This window comes from Oxyura jamaicensis, chromosome 5, assembly GCF_011077185.1.
Source record: "Oxyura jamaicensis isolate SHBP4307 breed ruddy duck chromosome 5, BPBGC_Ojam_1.0, whole genome shotgun sequence".
Lineage (NCBI taxonomy): Eukaryota > Metazoa > Chordata > Aves > Anseriformes > Anatidae > Oxyura > Oxyura jamaicensis.
The window spans coordinates 30,912,775-30,935,300 of record NC_048897.1 but is presented as its reverse complement, the minus strand read 5'-3'; the positions used below and the strand labels follow the sequence as shown (position 1 = coordinate 30,935,300).

At 39.2% G+C, this 22,526-nt stretch overlaps 1 protein-coding gene across 10 annotated transcripts in view; it reads right to left on the bottom strand.

Annotated features, from left to right (window-relative positions):
• The window catches only part of PHF21A (PHD finger protein 21A), a 136,836-nt gene that overhangs the window by 25,633 nt on the left and 88,677 nt on the right, over positions 1–22,526 (bottom strand). For all 10 annotated transcript variants that reach the window (XM_035327344.1, XM_035327348.1, XM_035327340.1 and 7 more), the window contains exons 6-7: positions 4,961–5,161; positions 781–1,035 (exon numbers count right to left, since the gene is read on the bottom strand). In XM_035327344.1, the coding sequence (XP_035183235.1) occupies positions 781–1,035; positions 4,961–5,161 (456 nt within the window). The remainder of the gene's footprint in view (positions 1–780; positions 1,036–4,960; positions 5,162–22,526) is intronic.

Below are 22,526 nucleotides of genomic sequence, written 5' to 3'. Positions count from 1 at the left end.
ATTAAAATTTTTTTTTTTTTTTTTTTTTTTTTTTTTTTTTTTTTTAATAATAAAGGTTTATGTTTAGTGAAATTTCACTCTTTAATTCAGAAGCAAAATTCCTCTGTCATGATCTCATACAATTGCTGGTTTCCAGTCCAAGAAGCCCATAGAATCCAATTCTAAAACATTACTTCTTATATTTTCAGGTGGCTGATTGATTGCTCAGCAGCTTTACTACTCCGGAAAAGACTGTGTGATGTAATCAAAGCACTTTCCAAAATACACTTAAGGAAATAGGATCTATGTGTAAAAAAGTGGTGAGGGAAGACAGGGTAGTGAACAGAGTTAAGCGGTGTGTCTAACACCAGAGACTATGACAGAAAGGGAACACAAGAGATTGACTCAAAAAACATAAGATGAAAACCCCAAATGATCAAACAAAGAAACCACCTTTATCAAACTAGCTGAATTTTGCAGAACACAGCCACATAGCCTAGGTAGGGGCAAAACAATTGATACTTCCCCATGACTAACAGCTGCAACCAGGGGAAACTTTACACAGAGGCGATGACAGCACTAATTTAATTCTATAATCAAAACAGTAATAACAACCCATGTAGATGGTAAATGTTTTTCTCTTAGCCTCTTATTTTAACAATGTTAACTAAGGAAGCCTCGTAACAGGTACTTACACTTTTTTCTCCTGCAAAAAATTGACTATTCATTTAAATATTTTCTATAGCCCTCTTGTAAACTAAAACCACATGTATCTGCAGGGCAAACCCATGAAATGCTTACCAAAGTGACTGTATTTTTTGCCACTATTTGGACTGCCTCAGCTCCCGGCCCAGTGACCTTATTTGTTGTCTGGAGGTTGACTGGTGCATTCTGCGCATCGGTGCTGAGGACAGCTTTCTGATTGTTGTTGATAGCAGTGACCATGGCAATGGTAGGTCTCTGACCCACAACGGAGGCAGGCATGGTCGCAGTTGCTGCTTTCAAGACGAGAGGTAGTGTCTTAGTGGTGATCATTGAAGCTGTAGTTACAGTTTTCTAGAGGAAACAGAAAAAACACTGTAAGAGACAGAGACACTTTGTTTCAGACAGGATGTGGGTTGGTTAGTTGGAAACAATCGACAAAAAAAGAAAAGGCAGCACTGAGTCTACCTACCTACTGTTCAGACAGGCACATTATCTTATGCCTCTGAAAACTGGATAGCTAGAAAGAAATTGAGAAAACATTTCTGTACTGTAAGGGTGGCAGAGCACTGGAACAGGTTGCCCAGAGAGATTGTGGAGTCTTCTTCTCTAGAGATATTCAAACGCCCCCGGATGCAATCCTGAGCCATGTGCTCTGGGTGATGCTGCTTGGCGGGGCGCTGGACTCGGTGATCTCCAGGGGTCCCTGCCAACCTCAACCACCCTGCGATGCTGTGACAAGTTACTAGACAAATCTCTTTTGGGGCACCTGTTGGGTACATTTTAACCATCTGCAGCATTACAGATTGATTCAAAAACAATTCCTTAGAAAATGACAAACAAGCATTAATAGTGACATACATATTTTTAGATCTTTTACTTTCATACTACCTCCAAATGTTTGCTGTCAGCATCAAAACTATATAGTGGAAGTTTATGAAATAAACCAGCAAACTAGCTTCTCACCAATTAAAACTCAAAATTTCAAATGGAAACTTTACTTACAGAGATCACTGTGATCCGAGAAAGAGGGAAAAACATTCATACTTTTGTTTCTTAAAGAACGAAAATGGATTTTGATTCTGGCTATCCCAAATTTCAATTTTAGTCATACATACAGCAATTTAGCCCTTCGTGTTCTCTCCTAAGAATATCAGCAGGACTACCATGGAGTTGCAAAAGCTAGCTGTAAGCCTGTCCAGCTGCAGGCAATTAATTTTAACTTCTCAGGAACAGGGGTGGTTTTGATGCATGTATGTGATTGCGTGATTGCTCTTAGCCTGTTTTAATGAGAGTAGTTTTGAATCACTTAACTCTATCTGAATTTTATCTGCAATGCCTGGATACACTATGCCCTCAAATTCAGTGTATTCCAAAGTTACAACCACAATTTCATAATTTTGTTTGAAAACGTACTGCCTTCTAGGATGCTAAGGGAAACAGAAAATTACAAATCTCATCCAAAAAACAACAAGGCAGGAAAATCTCCATATAAAATCAGAACACAATATGCACGGAAAAATCATGACAAATGACACTCAACAGAATGGCAGGTGAACTTATTCCTTCTCGCTGGTATAAAAAATCCATTGTACCAATGACACTGCATCTTCCAAACAGTTATTGGCATCATTAAATGCTCTTAGTATGAAGTAAGAGCCATTCCCACCTGATGACAGTGCTAGATGTTAAAACAGGAAAAAATGGAGAGCCAGGGATCAGGCAGTTTTTTTCATTGTCTGAACATGCCTGATTTAGATTGCTCGATTTTAATCAGACAAGACCTTTCCCTTATTTCTAATAAAATACTATACATATATTTCTTCTATACATATGATTTCTTCCGTATTTCTCCAGTACTATTTCCTTAAACAAAAATGCATTTACCTTCACACCACTTTCTCAATGCTTAAACTACATCTCTTAATTGTTAATGACACACAAGTGGGAAAAAAATCACTGCATATTGCCAAATCAAAGGATATTTTATGCTACAATTTTATACATTTATGTAAAATCCAGTCATAATTATTTTTCCCTTTTCTCAGCGTGAATAATTCTCCCTTTTTGTTTTCTTAGATATAATAGCTCCTTATTGACCTCTGCTGTGAGTTCTCCAAAACAAGAGGCTCCTTTCCCCTAATGCAGTAGTATTATTATTCAAGCATTTCCAATGAAATGTAACACATTATCATTTTCACAAGCATTACATTCAGCCATAAACATTTTAAAGAAAAGTGAATCAATCATGTAACACAAGACTGGGAATCTTTCAAGGAGTTCTGGTAAGTCTGTAAGTACTAAGAGCATAGTTTCAGTCAGCAGATCACAGAGCTTGAATTTCCCTGTTACTTTGCTGAGCATTAATTGCTTTGGTTATTCTAAAAAGTTTTCAATGCATGAATTCATACTGAAGTAGCATCCATGGTAAGTTTGCATTATTTCACATAATAACACTGTAATAACATGACCTTTTAGCAGGCTTGCTGCTTTTTGAAAAATTTAAAAGCCCTTCTTAGTGGATTATATTAAGTATATTAAAATGTCACTATTAAGGCAGTATATATAACTTTATTCCTAAATTGAATTACTCTGAAAATAACCACTGAAAGCACTCTCTTTACTGACACAGCCTTGGAAGATGTGCTATTTACAAAAGTTGGCAGCAAAAAAACTTTCTGCAGGGACAAAATATATGATTTTTCTTTATATGTGAATGGGCTTGTCTTCGTTGAAAAAGAAGGCACGTTTTGATTGAGGGGCAATGGGAGAGAATCTGTACACAGATTCTGTGTATAAAAGGAAGTGACTTGACTTCAGAGTTACACCAACAAACCACTCTTAAGGATAAGAGCTGGTTTGTTTTATTCAAACGAGAGGAAGACCTGCCTTTCAGTTTATAATTACTTTCCAAGTACGACTGCATCAGTGATAGAAGGGTGTAGCAGTTTTTTGACTGTTTCACTAGAGGGCTCTTTAACTTTGAACAAAACCTAAATTTTCAAAACCCAGAAGATGACCTGGAAGTTAATGCATGAATGCAAAGTGTGGAGTACGGAGAAATGCATGAGACTGCTTTTGCAGTCATGTTTCCTGACTGAAAAGCTGAGACCAATGAAACAGCAAAGAGTGAACCATTGTTTGCTCGTAAATTTTTTAGAACACATTAATATACACTTCTTTTTTCTATCTTAGCTTCAGAATAATGTTAGTGTTTAAAAATGTCTTTTTCTTTATTAAGTTTGCATCATTTTTTCAATATTCTTTTATCACAAATTCAAGTACCTTAATCTTACAAATACATTTTAGAGAGCAACTTGTTGAGTTAATGACAGAACTAACCCCCCAGTCATGTATTTCCCCTCTATTTCCAGGAAAAGGGAAGAACTATAACTGGTCAAAGATGTGGTTGTGATTCCCTGCAATATGCATAAAGCAAACTTCAGTGGTGAATTCTGCCATCTGCCTATCCAGGTAAACGTGGGCTGCTGAGATAGCAACAACAGGAAAAATACTTCACATACCCTGTTATATTAAAAACACATCCCTGCACTTTTTAGCTCTTTTATTAGTAGACTTTTGGGATTCTAAATATTTGAACAGTAGAGACTTTGAATCAGCTTGGAATTTCCATCTCAGTAAAAGTGAACCACTTTCTCTGGAGAGTTCTGGGATTATGTCTCTAATCCTATACTGTAATGAAATTTAGTGTATCTTTCCAATAAAGACACTACTTTCTAATATTCAAACTTTGCAACTACCATTGTATACTTTTAGATTAATCCTTGCAGACTCAGGTAAGTATTATTAGATACGAGTTACATCTGTTTAGAAAACCAAGCAGAAAGAAAAGGGAACTGTTTTCTTATATTTTGTTCACAGATACAAAGACTGTTAGCCTTTTAGAAATAAACTATTTTAATCACACACCTCATACTGTGCATGTAAAGTCTTTACTATTTCTTGAGACCTACTGGCTATGGGCAATCATTCACACACCTGTGAAAAAGGTGATTAATTTGCTAAGCTTTTATTTATTTCTAAGAAAGGTGATACCGCCACCCTTCTCTGTGATATTATTACCATGTGGACGTAATTGATGGAAAAAAAACACAACACAAGACCCATATGTGCTTATGCACAGAAAGAGAAATTCATACTGGTATACTAAGGGGCTGAAGTAAAGGTTTGTAGTTATCTGTCTGAACCTTTCTTTGATTTTTTTTTTGCAGTGAACTTCACCTTCAGAGAGGATAAGAATTGTTGTAGCAATTCTTACCTGTGATCCAATCACGTTTGGAGAGGGTGCAGTAGACTGCTGCTGCTGTTGATGGTGGTGCTGCTGTAGCTGTTGTAGTGGTTGCGGCTGTGGTGTCTGTAGTTTGTTTTCTGACTGTGCCAATGGCTGTATTTGAAATTTACTATCTGGCTGTTCCTGCTTCACTATCAAATTCTTTCGAAGCTGTTCCACCACTCTTTTCTACCAGATAAACAAAAACAGATAAACAGAGATGATTATGTTTATTTAGCTGCATATGTTAGAGCAGATAATAACACCTAAAGCATTTAATGTAAATATGTAAATAAAGAACTACTCAGAAGTGTAGTAGGAATTCTCTCTTGGAAATTTAAAAATTGGTGTTATCTAATGGTCAGAGTGCCAAAATAGGCCACAGGGTGCTGCTGTCCAGCAGGGTGACCTAGCTGTCCTTGCAGAAACCCACCCCATTTCAGGCTGTTCACAAACCACTGCAAGACCTCATTAATATTAACTTGTTGACATTCAGATTCCAAAGTCTCCATCTCCTTCAGACATGCACCAACAGGCACAGAAACTGAGTGCAGAGAGAACCAGTCTGAGTGTGGAGCAGGGAATAGGAAGAGCATGGGTGTGTGGTCATTCTGTTCAATATTATTGTCATCTGAAAGAAAATCAGATAGGGCTATCTACATGGGAAGCAAAGTGCAGATTTATTTATCTCATCTTAAATGCTTCCTATTACATTACAGCTTTCATGAAAGTTGAAATGATTTCAAAGAAAAGTTTCTTCTCCTGGTAGCCATGGGGTATCCTTAGACGGTAACTCAGCAGATCTAAGAGCAGACCAGGTGAGCTACAGGCTAACATACTATGTTACCACATGGGAAATAAGGGCTTACCATTTATGTTCACATTATACTTTAACAGAGACATGAGTGCAAACACCACAAGACCTTTTACCTTTTTGGGGCATGACAGGAAATTGGCATTTTTTCTAACACCCTAACCACTATCCAACTAGGATAGCTTTAAAAAGATTCAGACGTATACTTAAGCCACCCTGATCAAGAGTAAATGTGTACTCCAAAGTTGTTATACTCCACAGCTGGCTTTGGAGGAGGACAACAAAGAGTGAACAAACACGGTAAGGGCTGGCCTAAGCAAGCTCTTTGAGAAACAGCAATGGTCAGGAAACCTCAGCATGAGCCTCACTCTGGCAGAAGGGGTTGCCTGAAGCACTTCCACTTACATGGAAAGAAAAAGGAAAAAAAACTTCTGATAATACCACATCTTTTGATATTTGTCTTGAAGCATTTGTATTAAGACACAGTATAAAAGACAGAGACAGAATGAAAAAAAAATCTAGCTATGTACAGCTAACTGAAACAATCTTTTCCCTCAGTTTTTTTTTTTTTTTTTTACAGAGAATTATGAAATTCTGAGCTAATGAAATATCTGTTCTTTAGGTAGTTCTCATTCATCTATTTTGCCCTTCTGATTCTATGTTGTTTATGATGGGTTAAAACTGTCATGCCTAAAACACTAAATTTGTACCTCTAATCTAAAAGGAGACAGCAAAAGGTGTGGAGTCCCAAACTGACAGATTTGAGAACTGGAACTTGCACAAGCAAAAGAAAACAACAAATCAACTAAAAAATTAACTCCTGTTTCATAGGATTGAAAGATATGAATTCATAGTACTGACCTTTGTGCAGAAGACTGGATTTAGCAATTAAGAGGTATACAGGAGGAAGACTACCTGCCTTCTAAAAATTTCTCCCTGGTATTACGGTGACAGTACTGGCTGGGATGCACAATAGACTCCAAAAACAAGAGAAACACAGGCCCAATCACACTGAAAATTCAGGGAGCTTGTAGTGGATGGGGGGAGAGAAGTAACTATTTTACACTGCATCAAGAAAAGTGGTAAAAGCTGTCAGAACCTCCAAGCTGGAAATTGTTTGTTCCCTCCTAGAACAAGGAGAAAATATTAAGAGTATAGAAAGCATTTTTCTAATTCAGATATTTTACATAGTTTTAAATGGCCTATGTCTATCAGTTCATTCATACACGTAATAACTGAACAATCATTTAAAATTGCTTTCTGAAAAGATCAACCATGTTAACATGCAAACTAAAGTGCTGTGTCAGCAAGCAGATAGAAGAGCTGAAAAGCATTTCCAGAGATCAGCCCGAGGGGGAGGAGAGGAGAACAGAGCGAAGCAGGAGAGGAAATACTACAACATAGCTGTGTGCTACCTGCCAAAAAATGGACTGCACAGGAGACTGTCGGTAATTACTGTATCCAACATGAACAGGAAGGGAGTTTTTGTCTTCCATAGCTGCCTGCATGAGATTTAGTGATAGGGTGCTCTTCTACCAATTCTCTAACTGGAGAAAAGCAGCAGCAATGGCACTATAATTCATTTCCATCCTGTTCTTTATGCTGGGAGGGAACATCAGTGAAAGGATCCAAACAATAAAAGGAGAGAGAGAGGGGAAAGAAAGAGCCAGAGGCAGGCTGCAGGACTCCTCCGCCACCCACCCTGCTCTGCAGCATGCTCTGCTGTGGGGAACGCAGGACTGAGCGCAACTTTTCGTGGCACCTTGTGCAAAAACCAAGGCTCAGCATGTTTGGCACAAAATGGATAACACGAGCGGAACAACACTGCTGCTCTGGAAGCCTGTGCTAGTCTGGTAGAGGCTGCTGAGAGCTGCCAGGCAGCAGTGCATCCTGCCATCCATATCCATTATGCAGATATTAAATTGGAAGAAACATCTAATGCTTTTAAGATTCAGAGCAGTACAACTGAAGTTTGCAGAGCATGCCAATTGCTTACGCAGTTTATTAAGCTCCTTCTACCAACTGTCAGTAAAAATACCACAGTGCCACTACAGAAATCATTTTACTATCTGAAAGGCTGTTAGGATTACGTGCTTGTTAGCACTTATCAGGAGCGGCTCCCAACAACGTATTCCGAAATTACTTTGCTTAATTACTCAAACCAGACCAGACGCACGGTGCCCCTACTCAGGCACTAGGCCTCAGGCCCGCGCCCATCTCGGCTTCTCGCGTCCTCCTCAGCGCGGCTGCCGGGCCCGGGCCTGGATGCCGCTGTGCGCGTCTGCCTGCCGGGCCCCCTGCTCTGGGGGGGAAACGGGGGGCACGGCAAGAGCAAGTCTTGTCCACGGCGAGGCTTTGTACTTCGCTAAAGCAGGGCTTTAAAATGGTTCCTGTGAGTTATGCGGCTGCTCTTAATTCTGAATGCCGTTTGTGCCACAGAACATGAAATCCGTGCGGCTGAAATTCACCAGGGCTGGTGCAAAGTCCTGGCTACACAGCTGGTAAAGCTGGGGAGATCACGGTTATCTAAAAGTACCACAGAACCTTTAAGAAATATTCCCAATCACTGCCATTTTTTCCTCCCATCCTTATTTAAGAACATTTAGTTCCTACACTCTTATGTACAACTTTGAAATTTTAAACTGAGATTAACTCAATCACAAACATATCATAAACACAACAGTTTTCTGCGCGTTAGAAAGCTCTAAAACCCACACATATTCCTAATGTAGCTTCTTTTCCTGCAATGCTAAAAATATGTGAAAAGCATTCGTCTTTCGAGTTTACTGAATTCTCTCCAAAGCCTCTGTTTACAACCAGAATGTGAAAGCAATTAATAATCATATCCTTTTGACCAAACTGTATTCTACCTAAAAAGTAATTGCTAGCCCTCTGCAATGGTTACGGTCAGACTGCTGCAGAATCTATCTGTTGAGCAGTGCCCCGTAAGTATAATGCATAATTTAATAGCTCTTGCTGTCTTGACATCTTCATAACTAACCTCATCAAGAACTCTTCACACCACCGAGTTCACAGAGCCCTGCACATCTTATATGACCCTTTCTTAAAGGTAATAATTGTAATCAATACCGTGACATTTAGTGATACCACTTTCTCATTCATGGTACAGGCCAGATCGTAACACAGCATTAGGAAATTATTTGTGTTTGATTAAGCAGAAAATCTGCTGCTGTCTCTCATTGGCCATATATCTGTGTCCCGGTAATATAAGAAAAGGTGTCTTCTCTGCTCTCAAATCAAAAACTATCATGAAAATACTGCTATAAGAAAGTCCTTGAAACTAACTTAAAGCTTTAAGTGTAACGTTATTAGCTAAGCATTATTTCCACCTTGATCAATCAATTGATCAACTAAAAAGTGATACTGTGTGTACAGCAAATTTTAAAATACTACATCCCTCGTTGTATTTGTTAATGCATTTTCTTTTTCATCCAAGAAACATTCAAAAAAGGTTACCTATCTAAGGGAGGGTCTGTTTTTAAACTTCAAAAATCTATAAAAGAGTAAAATATAAAAATCTCACAAAAAGAGAGAAAAGTAAAGTACTAAACAGCCTCTAAGTGCATACATACATTTAGTATCACAAAACCAGAGCTGATGTGGTTTGAATTTATCAACTGCCTGCTAGTGACCTGCTTTCCTGCTCCACCGATTCCAGAAGTAAACTATTAAGTGTACCCTGTTCCCCGTTCCCTGCAATGAACAAGAAATGCTCTCTGGGATTTAAAAGTTGCTAGTTGCTGAGAATGAAATGGTAAGAGGAAATTGTGATTTCAAATAAGCTCCAAATTGGGAGTGGGAAGGCTGGAGGGAATTTCCCTGCTCTGCAATCTTCTTTTGCAACCTCACGCCCCTCGCCTTGCCAGCCCCCGTACCCTGCCAAGCTACCCAATGAGAAGTGAACGACCTCTCCTTTTACATGGAGTTTAAGGTTATTTAAAATGCCAAGGGTGTGCATTTTGGGAGTAGAATTTGGGAGTGGAAAAATTGCAAGCAAGGAGAGTAATTGTACACTCATCTACTGATTTAAGATAGCATTGGAAAGTTATGTAGTGAAATCCAGTTATAGAAATCCATGACACAGTATTTCACAACAGTGAAGAAAAAAATGTTGTACAAAAAACATGGAATTTAATTCCATTGACAGATTTAGCAAAGGACTACAGAAATATTTTCAGCTATTTCTGTGATGACCCTGTATTTTTATCATATTTTGAACGTCTGGCTGGGCTTGACTCATACCCAGGTCTTTTTATCAACAACAACAAAAAATCGAAACCAACTAAAATAGAAAAAGCTTTATTCCCAGAAAATAATAATAATAATAATAATAATAATAAGGTGTGGTGGTACAACTTCTTAAAGGCCTTCTTCAAACTACCACCTATACATTTTAGCTTAAAAGGCTCTCTTGGGGGACAGAGGGGAGGGGTTGCCTGTGCTCTGTTAAGGGATGTAGCTACCAGTGTAAGCAGTGGGACTGCGAGATTGCCTCCCCCGATGCCTAATGCTTATTGGACATTATTACTGAAATGTACACTATTTATTTTTACAGTTTAACAACCTAACTCATATTTTTCCAAGTTTTGTTGTTGTAGTTGTTAAACGTAGATATCTTGACCACAGCTGCATGGCCAACACACCATTAACCGTCCCAAAGAGCACAACCTCCAATGCAACCCCCAGACAATGTGGCTAAAAGAACTACAGAAATACAAGGACTTTTCTGCATGTCTACAAGGAGATGCTGAGGATGCTACAGGAACTGAATGCTTTTCTTCATTCTACCATGATGATCCAATAGCACACTGATAAATACACCTACAGATGAGAGCGAGACAAAGACTAAGACAGTACCATTAATTTTGCTATGCCCAAAGCTCATGAGCTTACTGTTGCAGTCTTGCTATCTTTAATGCAATTACTTAATATGGCAGAGGGTACTTTTTATAAAATGGAATTTAAGTAATTTCATTGTATAAAAGTGTACTTTGCCATTTTGTCAGATAGTTATATAGCATTGGCATGATGTGAAAAGTATTTTTGTCATTAAAAATGCTGATAAACTTAATACACTTCATTATGTTGTAAACTGTTTAAAATAAATACAACAGGTGTGGTTCTGATACAAATACACAGTTCACATGTGAACATACCTACTAAAGGTTTTTCCTTTAGGACAGAGAAATACTTCTCAAAGTTGCTAGAAATTATTCAGAAATGGATTATGTAAGTTCTGAAAATAATGTTCATTCCCTCATCCCTAATGGAGGAGAATGCTTATCAACTTTTCTATTTTATTTAAAATTATAGATAGATTTATAAATGAAAGTGACTGAAAATAGCTGCTGTGCTATTCTGTTTTATGTGAGTTCCTGACTGCTTTATTTTCAGTACTGTGTCTTTTACCATTTGCAGCACCACAAGACCAATTAATTTTTTGAAGGGAATGCTGTACCGTGAAATGCCTTATGCATCACTGTCTTCTCATTTTAGAATCTTTACTGTTGCACAAAGTAGGGAACAGACACTCAAGTAGTAGGAGCACCACATATACTGTTTTCCTTCAGCTTATACATTAAATAAATATAATACCTCTGCTTCCTTACCCCAATACTTAAGTTAATTGAAAGAAACTTGCAAGAACAGCTACAATAATCAATTAATGAAGCAATTAATGAATGGAGAATTAAGTATATGACAACAGGCAAAACAGAACAAGAAAAACAGTTTAGTGCAGTATTTGTAATGTAATTAAGGAGGAACAGAATGTGAGGAATGAAATTAAAATTTTAATTTGACAAGGTTTGACAAGGTTTGGTTTGGTTTTGTTTTAGGTTTTTCTGCTTCACAGGAATACTTCTGAGTACAAATAAAGAATAGTGAAAGAATGTGGAGATCACCTCCACATGAAATGGCTAGGGAAATTAAAAAAAAAAAAAAACACAACTAAACTAAACTGCTAACCACCACAGAAAAGGCATTCATTTTAATTTTATCTTGCCCATCTCCATATTGACTTCCCACATTTGTTTTCTTCAGGCAAAAAACAAACAAACAAACAAACAAACAAACAAAAAACACTCCTGAGGGGAAAAAACAAACAAACAAACAAACAAAACTGGATTGTGCAGAAAGGCAACAAGTTTTTTTTTGTAGTTCGATGTAAAGTACATTTCTATGATGTCTGACTGAACTTAGTTTTCTAGAAGTGTATATTGTATTTGGTTTTGTAAAATCTGTCGTGGACTGAAACTTGGTGTATAAAATCTCAGCATAAAAATTACCATGAATTATTATTCTTATGCAGAACACACAGGAATGACCCCAATGGCAAAGTGGTTCACACGTATCTATAGTAGCCAGGTATCTAAGCTAAACACCTCTACCAGGGAGGTACCACTGCTTCTTTCCTCTTACCTCTGATTTATTTCATAATGTGACATCCTTTAATCTGAATTTATCTGAATTAAATAAGCACAGTAGAGCAATATAAGTTAGGGAACTTATTTCTCATCTTACAAATGATCAGCCTAAATAAAATAGTCTGCTTTCTAAACTGATAGCTCCTAATATTTTTGACTAGCTGAAGTGGAAAGGATAGCCATCAAATAATTTTACAGCACACTACTGCACAGTTAACACAGTCCCTTGAATAAAATATGAATCAGTTTCATCAGGATTCTTGTGCATCCCACAGCTATTCCCACGACTGAATCACACCTCCTCTCCTCCTTGTGAAAGGAACTACACACAGTTCATGCTCACACACTTCACGCATGATCGGAAGTATCAAGCATGATGACTAGTTTTATGCTACCACAGAATGTAAACTCTTTTTTTTTGTATGAACAGGAAGATCTGGATGCTCAGACCATACTGTATGAGAACCTGTTGATTGCCCTGATGTTGTCAACAGCATCTAATATTTCATTTCCACACTTTCTTTACAGAGATCACAAACTAACTGCAGAGCCTGGAGATAAGAGAAGGAATAAATATAGAGACATGATACAGAGATACAGAATGAAGTAGACACTCATATTTACCCTGTCCAGTACTAGAAAACACAGAAAATATTTGGTGAAATTGAATGTGAACAATTTTGAACACACAGAAGCAATTTTAGTCATTTCATTTTGCATGCAGCATAATCAACCTGTATCAAAGATCACCTTATCACTGTCCTGCTGAGACTTTTCCAGGGATGCGATGAAAAGTTACATTCTCTTTGGTGATTTATCACTGTTGCTTGAATGGCAACAGACTTTTTCCCTTTCTATATTGTCAACCAAATACTGTTAAGCACTGATTCAGTTAAAACCCATCACTAGCAATATCACATAGCAACTCGTTGTTGAGCTCTACTTCATAGGCAGAATGAGTTATCAGAGCAGAAAGCTGTAGTTTCATTTCACTTAAATGAGAGTTGTGTTTTTTTTCCCATTTCCTAGTCACTTAAATAGTATACGGACAGATATTCTGCCCGGCTAAACATATCTACTGTACTGTTCTCTTTAGTTAACCAAGCATGATCAAAACAAAGAAAAGTGCCCGCTTCACAGAAAAGACATGAAATTAAATCACTACTACAGACTTAAATTGCCGGCCTTTCATTGTATCAAGGTTTGTGGATCAATCAACGGTGACTCTCTAGAAAAAAAAGATACAAAAAAGGAGAAGAAAAAGATTCTTCCCTAGACTCGCAATTTAAATGGAAAAGAGAGGGAGGACTGCCCCTCTGCTTGCTTATCTCAGTGCAAATAATACCTCATCAAGTATGCTAAGATTACTCAAAAACTGAAGTTTTGGTGAACTTCTACCTCTTTTAAAAACATCCATGAGTTCATGTTTTAGCAAAAGCACGGGCAGCTACCTTTCTGACAAAGGGTGCAGAGCTCCTGGAGACAGTTCAAAGGAAAACCACAAACACAGTCGAGGACCCAACAAACCGCGCTGTACAACTTGAAGCTTACTGGGGCTCTGCATACCCAGTTCATCACAGACAAGGTTGAGAGGCGACTTCTCACTGAGTATAGGTATTTATACACTGACAAGACTTCTGATGATGGGAGGCCTTTAGTTTCCCTGAGAAGTGTAAAATGATGATTCTGTGGTTGCGACTTGAAGGTCGACAAATTCAACCTTGAAATAAGATGCAAAGATGGTTAAATGCTGGAACACCTTGAAGTGGGAGGTAATGGCCTACCGTGCTTGGCAGTCTTCAGGACAAGGTTATACAGCTTTCCAAAGGAAATGCTTAATCTAACTTTTGGAGGAGATTGTATAGTATATGTGTGGTGCAGAGGACCCTGGGTCCTGGAAAGCTTCTGCTCATTCCCTTCCTTAATGGGCCACGGGGACAGTACAAGTGCCAGCATTGTTCTCGGCACACCTCTCCAGCACTGAACCGCCACATAAATACAACCTTACTCTTTAGAATATGAGCACGTCTAGGGGCACTAACGACCTGATATAGTCAGGCTTGTTTTTTTACCTTTCTCTAAAACATGAGGAACTGCCAAAAAGTGGAGAAAAGAAGCATGGTAATCTTCCTTTGATGCCTTTTATTGTATGCCCTGCTTACATATCCAGATTCTTACTGATTCCAGACTTGGAATGGGATTTTTTTTTTCCCAGGTCAGACTTGCTGGGATGTTATTTTTCCCCTCCACTGCAATGCAGAATGTGGACTGCCTGCTAGGATTAGCTGGGCACATTTCCCCATGTCAACCTGCTGACATTGCAATGGCCTTCAGAGTAACTGGCAGCCCATTCTACCACCTGGTTTTTGACTAAAGAACACAAAAACTTTGTCTCTTAATGACGGAACTGTCCTAGTCTCACGGAAGTTAGATGTCACACAGGAGTACTGGAGTAGAATATAATGTCTTCTAACATGCAGAAAGTTAAAGTGGTTAATCTCCTTTCGGTTTTGATGTGTGGCATCCTCCATCTACTTCCTAGATGTAGATTCCCAGTTGATGTTTATTTACAGTCTTTTAAAGAAAAAAAAAAAAAATCTGACTGCTAGATCAAAAAGCATCTTACATATGTGATAGATTTCACAAATTGTATATCGTTCCTAAATTAATTAACAGGATCAGACATTAGTATCTAATCCCAAATTATGTATGAAATCTAATCTAAAATTTCAGTGAGTTCCTGGAACATAAAGCCCAGTAGCTGTTCTTGCTGCCACCAGAGCCCTTTTCTATGAAGGCTTAATCCTTTGGGATTGAAATGCCTTAGGAAGTTGCCATTACTTCATCGAGCAAGGTAACAGTAATGTGAGGAGCAGGAATGAAGAAGCCATGTGTGGAAGACAAAGATCTTTCTGGCTTTGATGGACACTTCACAGGAAAATACATTTGAGACATGATATATCAATACGGACAGTATGTAGCAAGAAGGAAAGTACTGACAGAGGCCATATAAGGGAATGTAAACATTCTTTTCCATAAGTTTGTACTACTTCTTCTCACTGTGCTTGCTTGTTTGACGGTTATACTGTCATCATTTTAGACTGTTAAACCTCTGCTCTAGGGTTTATAAAAGATCAGAGCACTTGTCACTCTCAGTGCAGGTAGAGGGAGATAGAGTGGTTGAGCAGTTCATTTTTCTTTATAATTACACTCCATTAACCTTCCACATGAGAGCTCCCCCGTGCTTTCATACCAGCAGCACCAACTGGCTCTGTTTGATAAGGCTCAACAGAGTCTGCAAGACCTGCACGTGTAACAGAAGGGAGACTTCAGCACTGCAGACATAGCAGAAGCCCGGCTGAAGCCCTGTTACCTGGCGCGGACACATTCAGCTAAATTACACACAGGTGGACACGAGCCTCACCCTACCCACTTCCCTCGCTACTATACTCCTTGAACTTCGTAGATACATGGTCTAGCATCTGAATGCCAAATGCAAAACTAGGGAATTATTCACTATAGGGAACTGAATATTTACCATGCTTTCACCTCACTGCGGAGACCTGCCAAGAGAAACGCATTTAGAGCATTAAAGCATGCAGGGCAATATAAAAGAAGTTGTCATTACATTATAATTAGATCATGTTAGAGTGTGCAACTAGCGTACAGAAAAGGAAAATTACTTTTGAAATTTAAATCTTTTTTTTTTATACACTTTCAGTATCTGGGACTGTTTGTTGTACGTTTTGAAGACCACACTGGTTAACAAACAGCATTATATTTATCTATAACCTTCTCAACACTGACCACATAAATGATAGGCTCTTCTAAAAAGAGACTTCTTCGATTAATAATGTATTCTACGGGAGTTTTAAACTCAGTGCCAGGAAAGCTATTTTCCATGTGCATGAAGGTAGATTAGCATTTGTGTATACCGAGCAACGGTGTCGGCACATGCTTACACAGATAAAAGAGAAACAAATTTGGAAGGAGGGATTGTAAACAATCTAGAATAGGATCCAAATTCTTTAAAAAATAAATGAAACACTACAAAATCCACACTTTGAAATGACATTCTATACTATGCATTGGAATTTTTAACTATTTAAAATGTTTTCACAACATAAAGTTGTATACAGAACTGGCCTATAGAAGTGAGTGATCGTGATGTTCATTTTGCTATTAGCTCCGTTACCCTTTCCCTCCCCTCTCCTGGTGTTTAACATATGGTGATACTGGCATCTGCATGTATCTCCATAAATAAATATAACTTCTTTCCTACGGTCAGTTTCCCACCTTCAGCTATTTTGAAATGATCTGCTGTTTTCTATGCCTTGGTAACTGTGAAGTGTCTGCAACAAAATCTGTTTGTGCTGCAAGCCAAGCTACAAATCCAGCACTGTCCTTGTTCAGAACAGGACAGGAATTTTATTTCAGAGTTCTGGTGAGCGTTGCCAGAGATTCCCATCAGTACCAAGAAAGCAGAGGTAGCACTTTATCTTATAACAGAAAGGTACGCACTGCTGCTGAACTCACCTAGAGTACCCTGAGGAGACTTGATTTTCAGAGCAATCATTAAAGGCTCTTAACGTAACTCCCACTTTCTAGATTTAAGTAAGTTTTTAACAATTTTGGATCTCCTTTTTCAAATTTTCTTAAATTTAACCTAAAGACACCAAACCTGTCCTTACTGAAATTTAACTTGTGCCATTTAAGCCCATCAAATATATGACACGAATTCAGAATCTATGGATGTGACTGAGCACAGCGATTCCCAAACCGTCAAGCTGCTGTGTTTGCCTCAGGAAAGCAGAACAGTCAGAGGACAGTTAGTTCTTCTCTCCAAGACAGGCTCGTTCAAAGTGGAAACACAAGTACTTTTATATCATTAATTTCTTGGATGAACAATGAATGCTGTTGCAGGGATGCATTTGATATCAACTAAGAGGCAAGACAAATTTTGTCAGATGTAATTTCTCTACTAAAGATGATGTTCATTCTCAAACCTAATAAATCTGAAACAATGTAATTAGGACACAATAAAATTATCGAAAGCATCCATATCTCTTGTTTCTGAAAAATGTATCTACAGTGGTTCAATGCTGTAATGCAATGCAATCTTGTTTGAGCTGGGATTAAAATTTGTCAGGACGGTTAGTGCAGCACTTTGAAGGAAGGCAGAATCTTATTTTTGCACCACACTCAGCTCTTACTTCTGTAATAAAGCATTTGGAATTTCTGTGTTTATGAACTGTATCTAGAGTCTCTGCAACTTGCTCTCCCATTTTTTTGGAGTATGTATTGGAAGCATTGAGTATGGAAACTGTTTTTAAAAAAACATTGCAGAAGCGCTCCTGCTTCCTTGGCCATCACGGCTAACAGCGTTGGAATACTCTTTTCTGGCAAGTGGACCAAGCTCACCTAAAGAACTCTAAAGAACGAAATCTTGCAGCTGATGGGACCTTTTTGAACTCTTCAGCTGTGAAATGTGCCTCTCCAGAACTTTTCAGCAATATTTGTTATTTTTCCAACACCTCCTAGAAAATATTTCAGAAGGAAATACTTTGCTGTACAGTGGCCCATCATTCTCTTTTTACAGGAGACCTGTCAAAAATAATGCAAGTAGTTTACCTTTTTTGTTATGTCAATAAAGGAGATCTTTTGAGAGGTTTGGGGGGCCGCGAGGTGGGGGAGAAGATCTTTTATCTGTACATACAGAAATATGCAGTCTGGTGAAGGACTCCTAGAACAGAATTGCTGTGTCTTTTTACACTGTTTCTGTAATAATCCCTGGAAGACTTAAGGACTGTTGGCATCACAAATGTAAATGCAAGAAACTCATGTTAAATGTTGGGAAAAGAATCTTAGTCCAAGTGGCTAAAGCTCTGTGTATTTTGGATGTGTTTTTTTTTTTTTTTTTTTTTTTGTAGTATTTTTGTTAACAGTTGTTTTTTTCAAGCTTTAAAGAGAGCCCATGAGTGCTACAGATTTAAAATGAACTCTAAAGAAGCCTTTGATGAATTTCTATAAAATTCTCCAGGGAGTTTTCTGTCAAAGAGAGGTAAGAAATAGAAAATAAGCTCTCTTATAATTCCTCCTTATGAAATACTAAATATATAATAAGTGTGTATTTAGGGAGAAACCAAGATTTCTTCTTTGCCTCTGCAGGCCCATATTATATTTAAAAGGCAAATTAACTTTTGTTTTTTTTTTAAATGACAATGGCAAGGATTAAACAAAAACGACTGTATATTTGCACATGATGAAGAGCAAGGGTTGTTTTTTTTTGAGACCATATGCGTGGCTTGCTACGTATTGCAGAGAACAGGCAACATATTGCTGGATAAGCACATTTTGTGCTACAAACCAGTCTGACCAGCTAAACCTGCACACAGAGGTATCAAACTCAGAAACGTTACTTCATTGGTCCTAACTCAGCATTTCTTGCGTGACAATTCAGCTGTGAATATGTTTGCAAGCATTAGCTCGGAGGACAAGGACTTCTAAAAACAGCATCAGCCGGCCCCTCTCGCGTGTATCTTGAAAGACACCTCTCACGCTGGTCTCTAAGAGCTGCAGATCACAAAATAGTAGTTTTCCTCCCCATGGTTTCGTACTGATGGATTATTATTTTTTTTTTTTGAAAGAAACACATGTTGCGCTGTTGAGAAAGGCTGAAAGATTACAGAAACCTAGCAACTAAACCACGGGCTGCTGGAGCAAGCCATCTTGCTTTGTGCCCTCGGCTCTGGCATCTTCACTCGTGATGGGGTCTCAAGCCCCAGTGTTAACCCAGAGAACTACCCTGAAGCAGCGCTGGCTTTGAAACCAGAGCCTCATTAAAGTTTCCTGCACGTCATGTGTACCCCTCTTAATTAAATACAAATCAGCTCTCGGATAGCCCCCTTTAGGTAACCTTTGTAGTAGGAGGGAGCCTCACAAGGAGCAGGTGAGGTGGGCACTGAGGCAGGGGGCCGTGAGGGAAGCAGCTCGGCTCCCATTGTCCCTCCCATCGCTTCTGAGTAAAGCAAACCAGGGCTGAGATGTAGGGGTGCTCTGGGGGAAAGAGCCTCAGCATTCCTTTCTGTTTTCCAAAAACTGCCACAGAGCACACGTTCGAGAAAATATTTATTTGCTCATTTTGATAAAACTATCCTCTGCTGTATTTCATCTCGAGCTGGGGCAGGATGTGAGGAGAGGAAAGAGGCTTTTAAAAGATCTGTTTTACACACCCACACGTATCAGTAAATACAAGCAAGGGCATGAAGTAACTGGTGATCTAACTTACCTTTAAAGCAAGAAGCACCAAAAACAGACTCTGAGAAAAATATTAACCAGCGGTAATAAAAATGTCAGTGTCAGATAGGTGGTGCAGAAACGCAAGAAGAAAAGATTGAAATGTGCAAACAGAAATATTTGACTTGGCGCTGTATAGGCAGAATTCATGACGAGCAGAGCAGGATTTTCATGGTAATCGTTTGGAGAACCATATATATTTATATATATATATGCTTGTATCAAAAACACATTTAATCCAAAACACATTTGTCAGTCTACACAGGAAGACAGTCACGCTGCCATTGATAGCTAGGAAGCTCAGATGGAAAAGAAAAACAAGCTTCAAAATAATCAGGAAACATAGAAAGTAGAAAGAAGAAGCAGGTGCTCACAAACGCAGGGCGCTCGGGTACAATGTAAAGCTGAACTGAAAAGCAGCAAAGTCTGGCAAGCAAAAATTACTCTTTTCTCACTGGCAGGCAAAGCTTGCAAGAGAAAGCAGTACACTTTATGAGGCTGACTTGGAAAAAAGGGTGTGTTTTTGGTCACATTAACTTGTTTTAAGGTCCCTTCTCAGTGCTGAGCTAGGACTATGCCCCGAGAGGCATCTGAGGGGACACAAGGAGTGCTGGGCACACTTTATACAAGATTTTTGCAAGGTATCAAACAGAAATAACTACCTATTGAAAAAAGAAAGTCCACACTTCATATACATATGCAAAAACTGACCAAGAAAACATGCCTGATTTAACCCTGCAGACACTCTTAATTGTTTTTCCTGTTTGTTTTGTTGTTTTGGTGGTTGCGCAATTAGCTTGTGCGCTCTGCAGGGCAAAAACCCGGTCTGCAAAAATCTTTTGAAATATTTAGCACGCACCGGTCCTATGTAAATGACAGCAATCACTCAGTGGCCTTTTCCTGCTCTGCATTTTGAACGCATTCATTATGAGCTAGATGAATGCTGCAGGATTGTAGCGTTCTGCCTCCACATTCCTCGTCTTCCTCTTCCAGTTTTACCAGAGTGATGACGACACCGGAGTTTTTGCTCCCAGCCTTTAACGCTTTCAGTGCAGGTTCTCCTGCCAAGTAGCTCTCCGAACCGGAGCATCCATCTTTTGCACAGGGGCAGGAACTGATTTCCCCAATCCATCTGAAGCAGAGCAGAAGCCTGCCCAGTGACCCACATTGCTCGAGAAGCTGCACAGGCAGCAGAGGCTACAGAGGCAGCTGCTTTTAGGCCAGCAACAGCATGCTCAGCATGAACAGCCTGTACGAAGATTTTTTTCTCCCACACACAAAACCAAACTGTTCCCGTGCCCTCTTTGTGCTGACTGAGCCTGTCTCTCAGCTGACGAGCAAGTCGCTATTTAGAAAACAATTTCTCAACCCCTTTTTGGAAATTCACAATCGTTCCCAATTGGCCGCGCTGGTTAGTATTCAGCGGCGATTTCGCAGGCTCTTTGTCCCGGGGAGGAGATGCTGCCGCTCACCAGCACGGCCGCAGAACTGCTGAGCACACAGCTGGAGCGCGCCTGGGGGAAGGGGAGCGGCGCACGCCTTCGCCGATCCCTCTCTCAAATCCATCCCATTCACTCCGTTTTGAATGATCGCTCGGCATGGCTGCTGTTCTGCAAGTGAAAACTTCTGGCGCGTTTGCCGGAATTATTTGACCGTTCTTTCTTTAAAGAGGCCAGAGGATCAGAGGAAAGAAACGTTAAGCCCCATGCATGTGCTACATAATCGGTTCTTTCAGCCGCTCGCAGCGCGGATGATTTGCAGTAACGTGCTCCGCACCTCCTTGCGAGTTAGCAGCCCGATCCAAGACAAATACATCAAGAAAAAGAGAGAAAATAAAAAGCTGGGGACAAGATTAACCACGCAAGCTTGCCTTTTTCATGACGCTCACGTTTTTTCTATTACCCTGTTGCCAGATATTCAAGAGAAAACAGGGTGTACTCTAACAACTGCTCTAACAGGCCACGAGGGAATAAAACCAGTTAGAAACCTTTCTGCTCGGCTCTTCACAGGGCTCTCGCTTGTACGCGGAAAACGTCACTTTGATGCCCTGTTTGCATGCCATTTCCAACAACAAGGAGGAGGATGGAGGTCTCCGGTTTCTATGACAACCCAGATGGGCCACAATACAAGATACTTACAAATGTTCAACTGCAGGGATGCCAGATCAAATTAAGCTAGAGTTTACATTACTTCATAGAAACTAAATGGAAAGAAAAAACCCAAACAAAACACGAATGTCAAGGAAGGATGACATTTCCTCAGCGCATTCCAAAAGATTTCTGAAACTAGATGATGAAGAAAGGAGGGATATTTCTTTATGAAAATAAATAATAATGTCAACACAAACAAACCGAAACCCTAATTTACATGAGTAAATGTTTTCATTAAAACTAGACTGCTGGAAAATTACCATCAGACATCAAAAGCGAAAAACAGGTCCCAAAAATAACATGGTTTTATTAATTTACTTAACTCATTAGGAACTGGCAAATTTGTCATCCCACTGTTTTGCACAGCTTGTTGAACTCCACAAGTTACGTTTTGTGCTACAGCTTGGGGTTCTGCTGTTTACTCCCGCTCTGGTCTTCTACCACATTTTGCCACTCGCTTGCAGAAAATACCCAGTATTGTAACAAAATTAGCAATAGGGAAATATTTTAGTAACGGGAGCAAAACTGCAAAAGCATGCAATGTGTGTGCTTGGTAACTTAACCGGTCAGTTGCTGGAAGGGTGGGCTTAGCTAATTTCCCAAAGGCAGCAACGCCACCAATATGCACTGACTCACTGTTCTGGGAAGGCCGGTGACTGCAGAAGGCAAGCTAGTTCAGGCAACGTGAGTAAAATGCTTCCTGGAGAAATAACCCGCAAAAGCTATTTGTAAGCTTTTCAGCTGTGACATACATAGCTGAGGTTCCCATAACAAATCAAGCTAAAGAATGTCTTAAATGTGTATTTTAAGGCATGCTATTTTGAAAATGTGTGTATTTTAATCTCCCG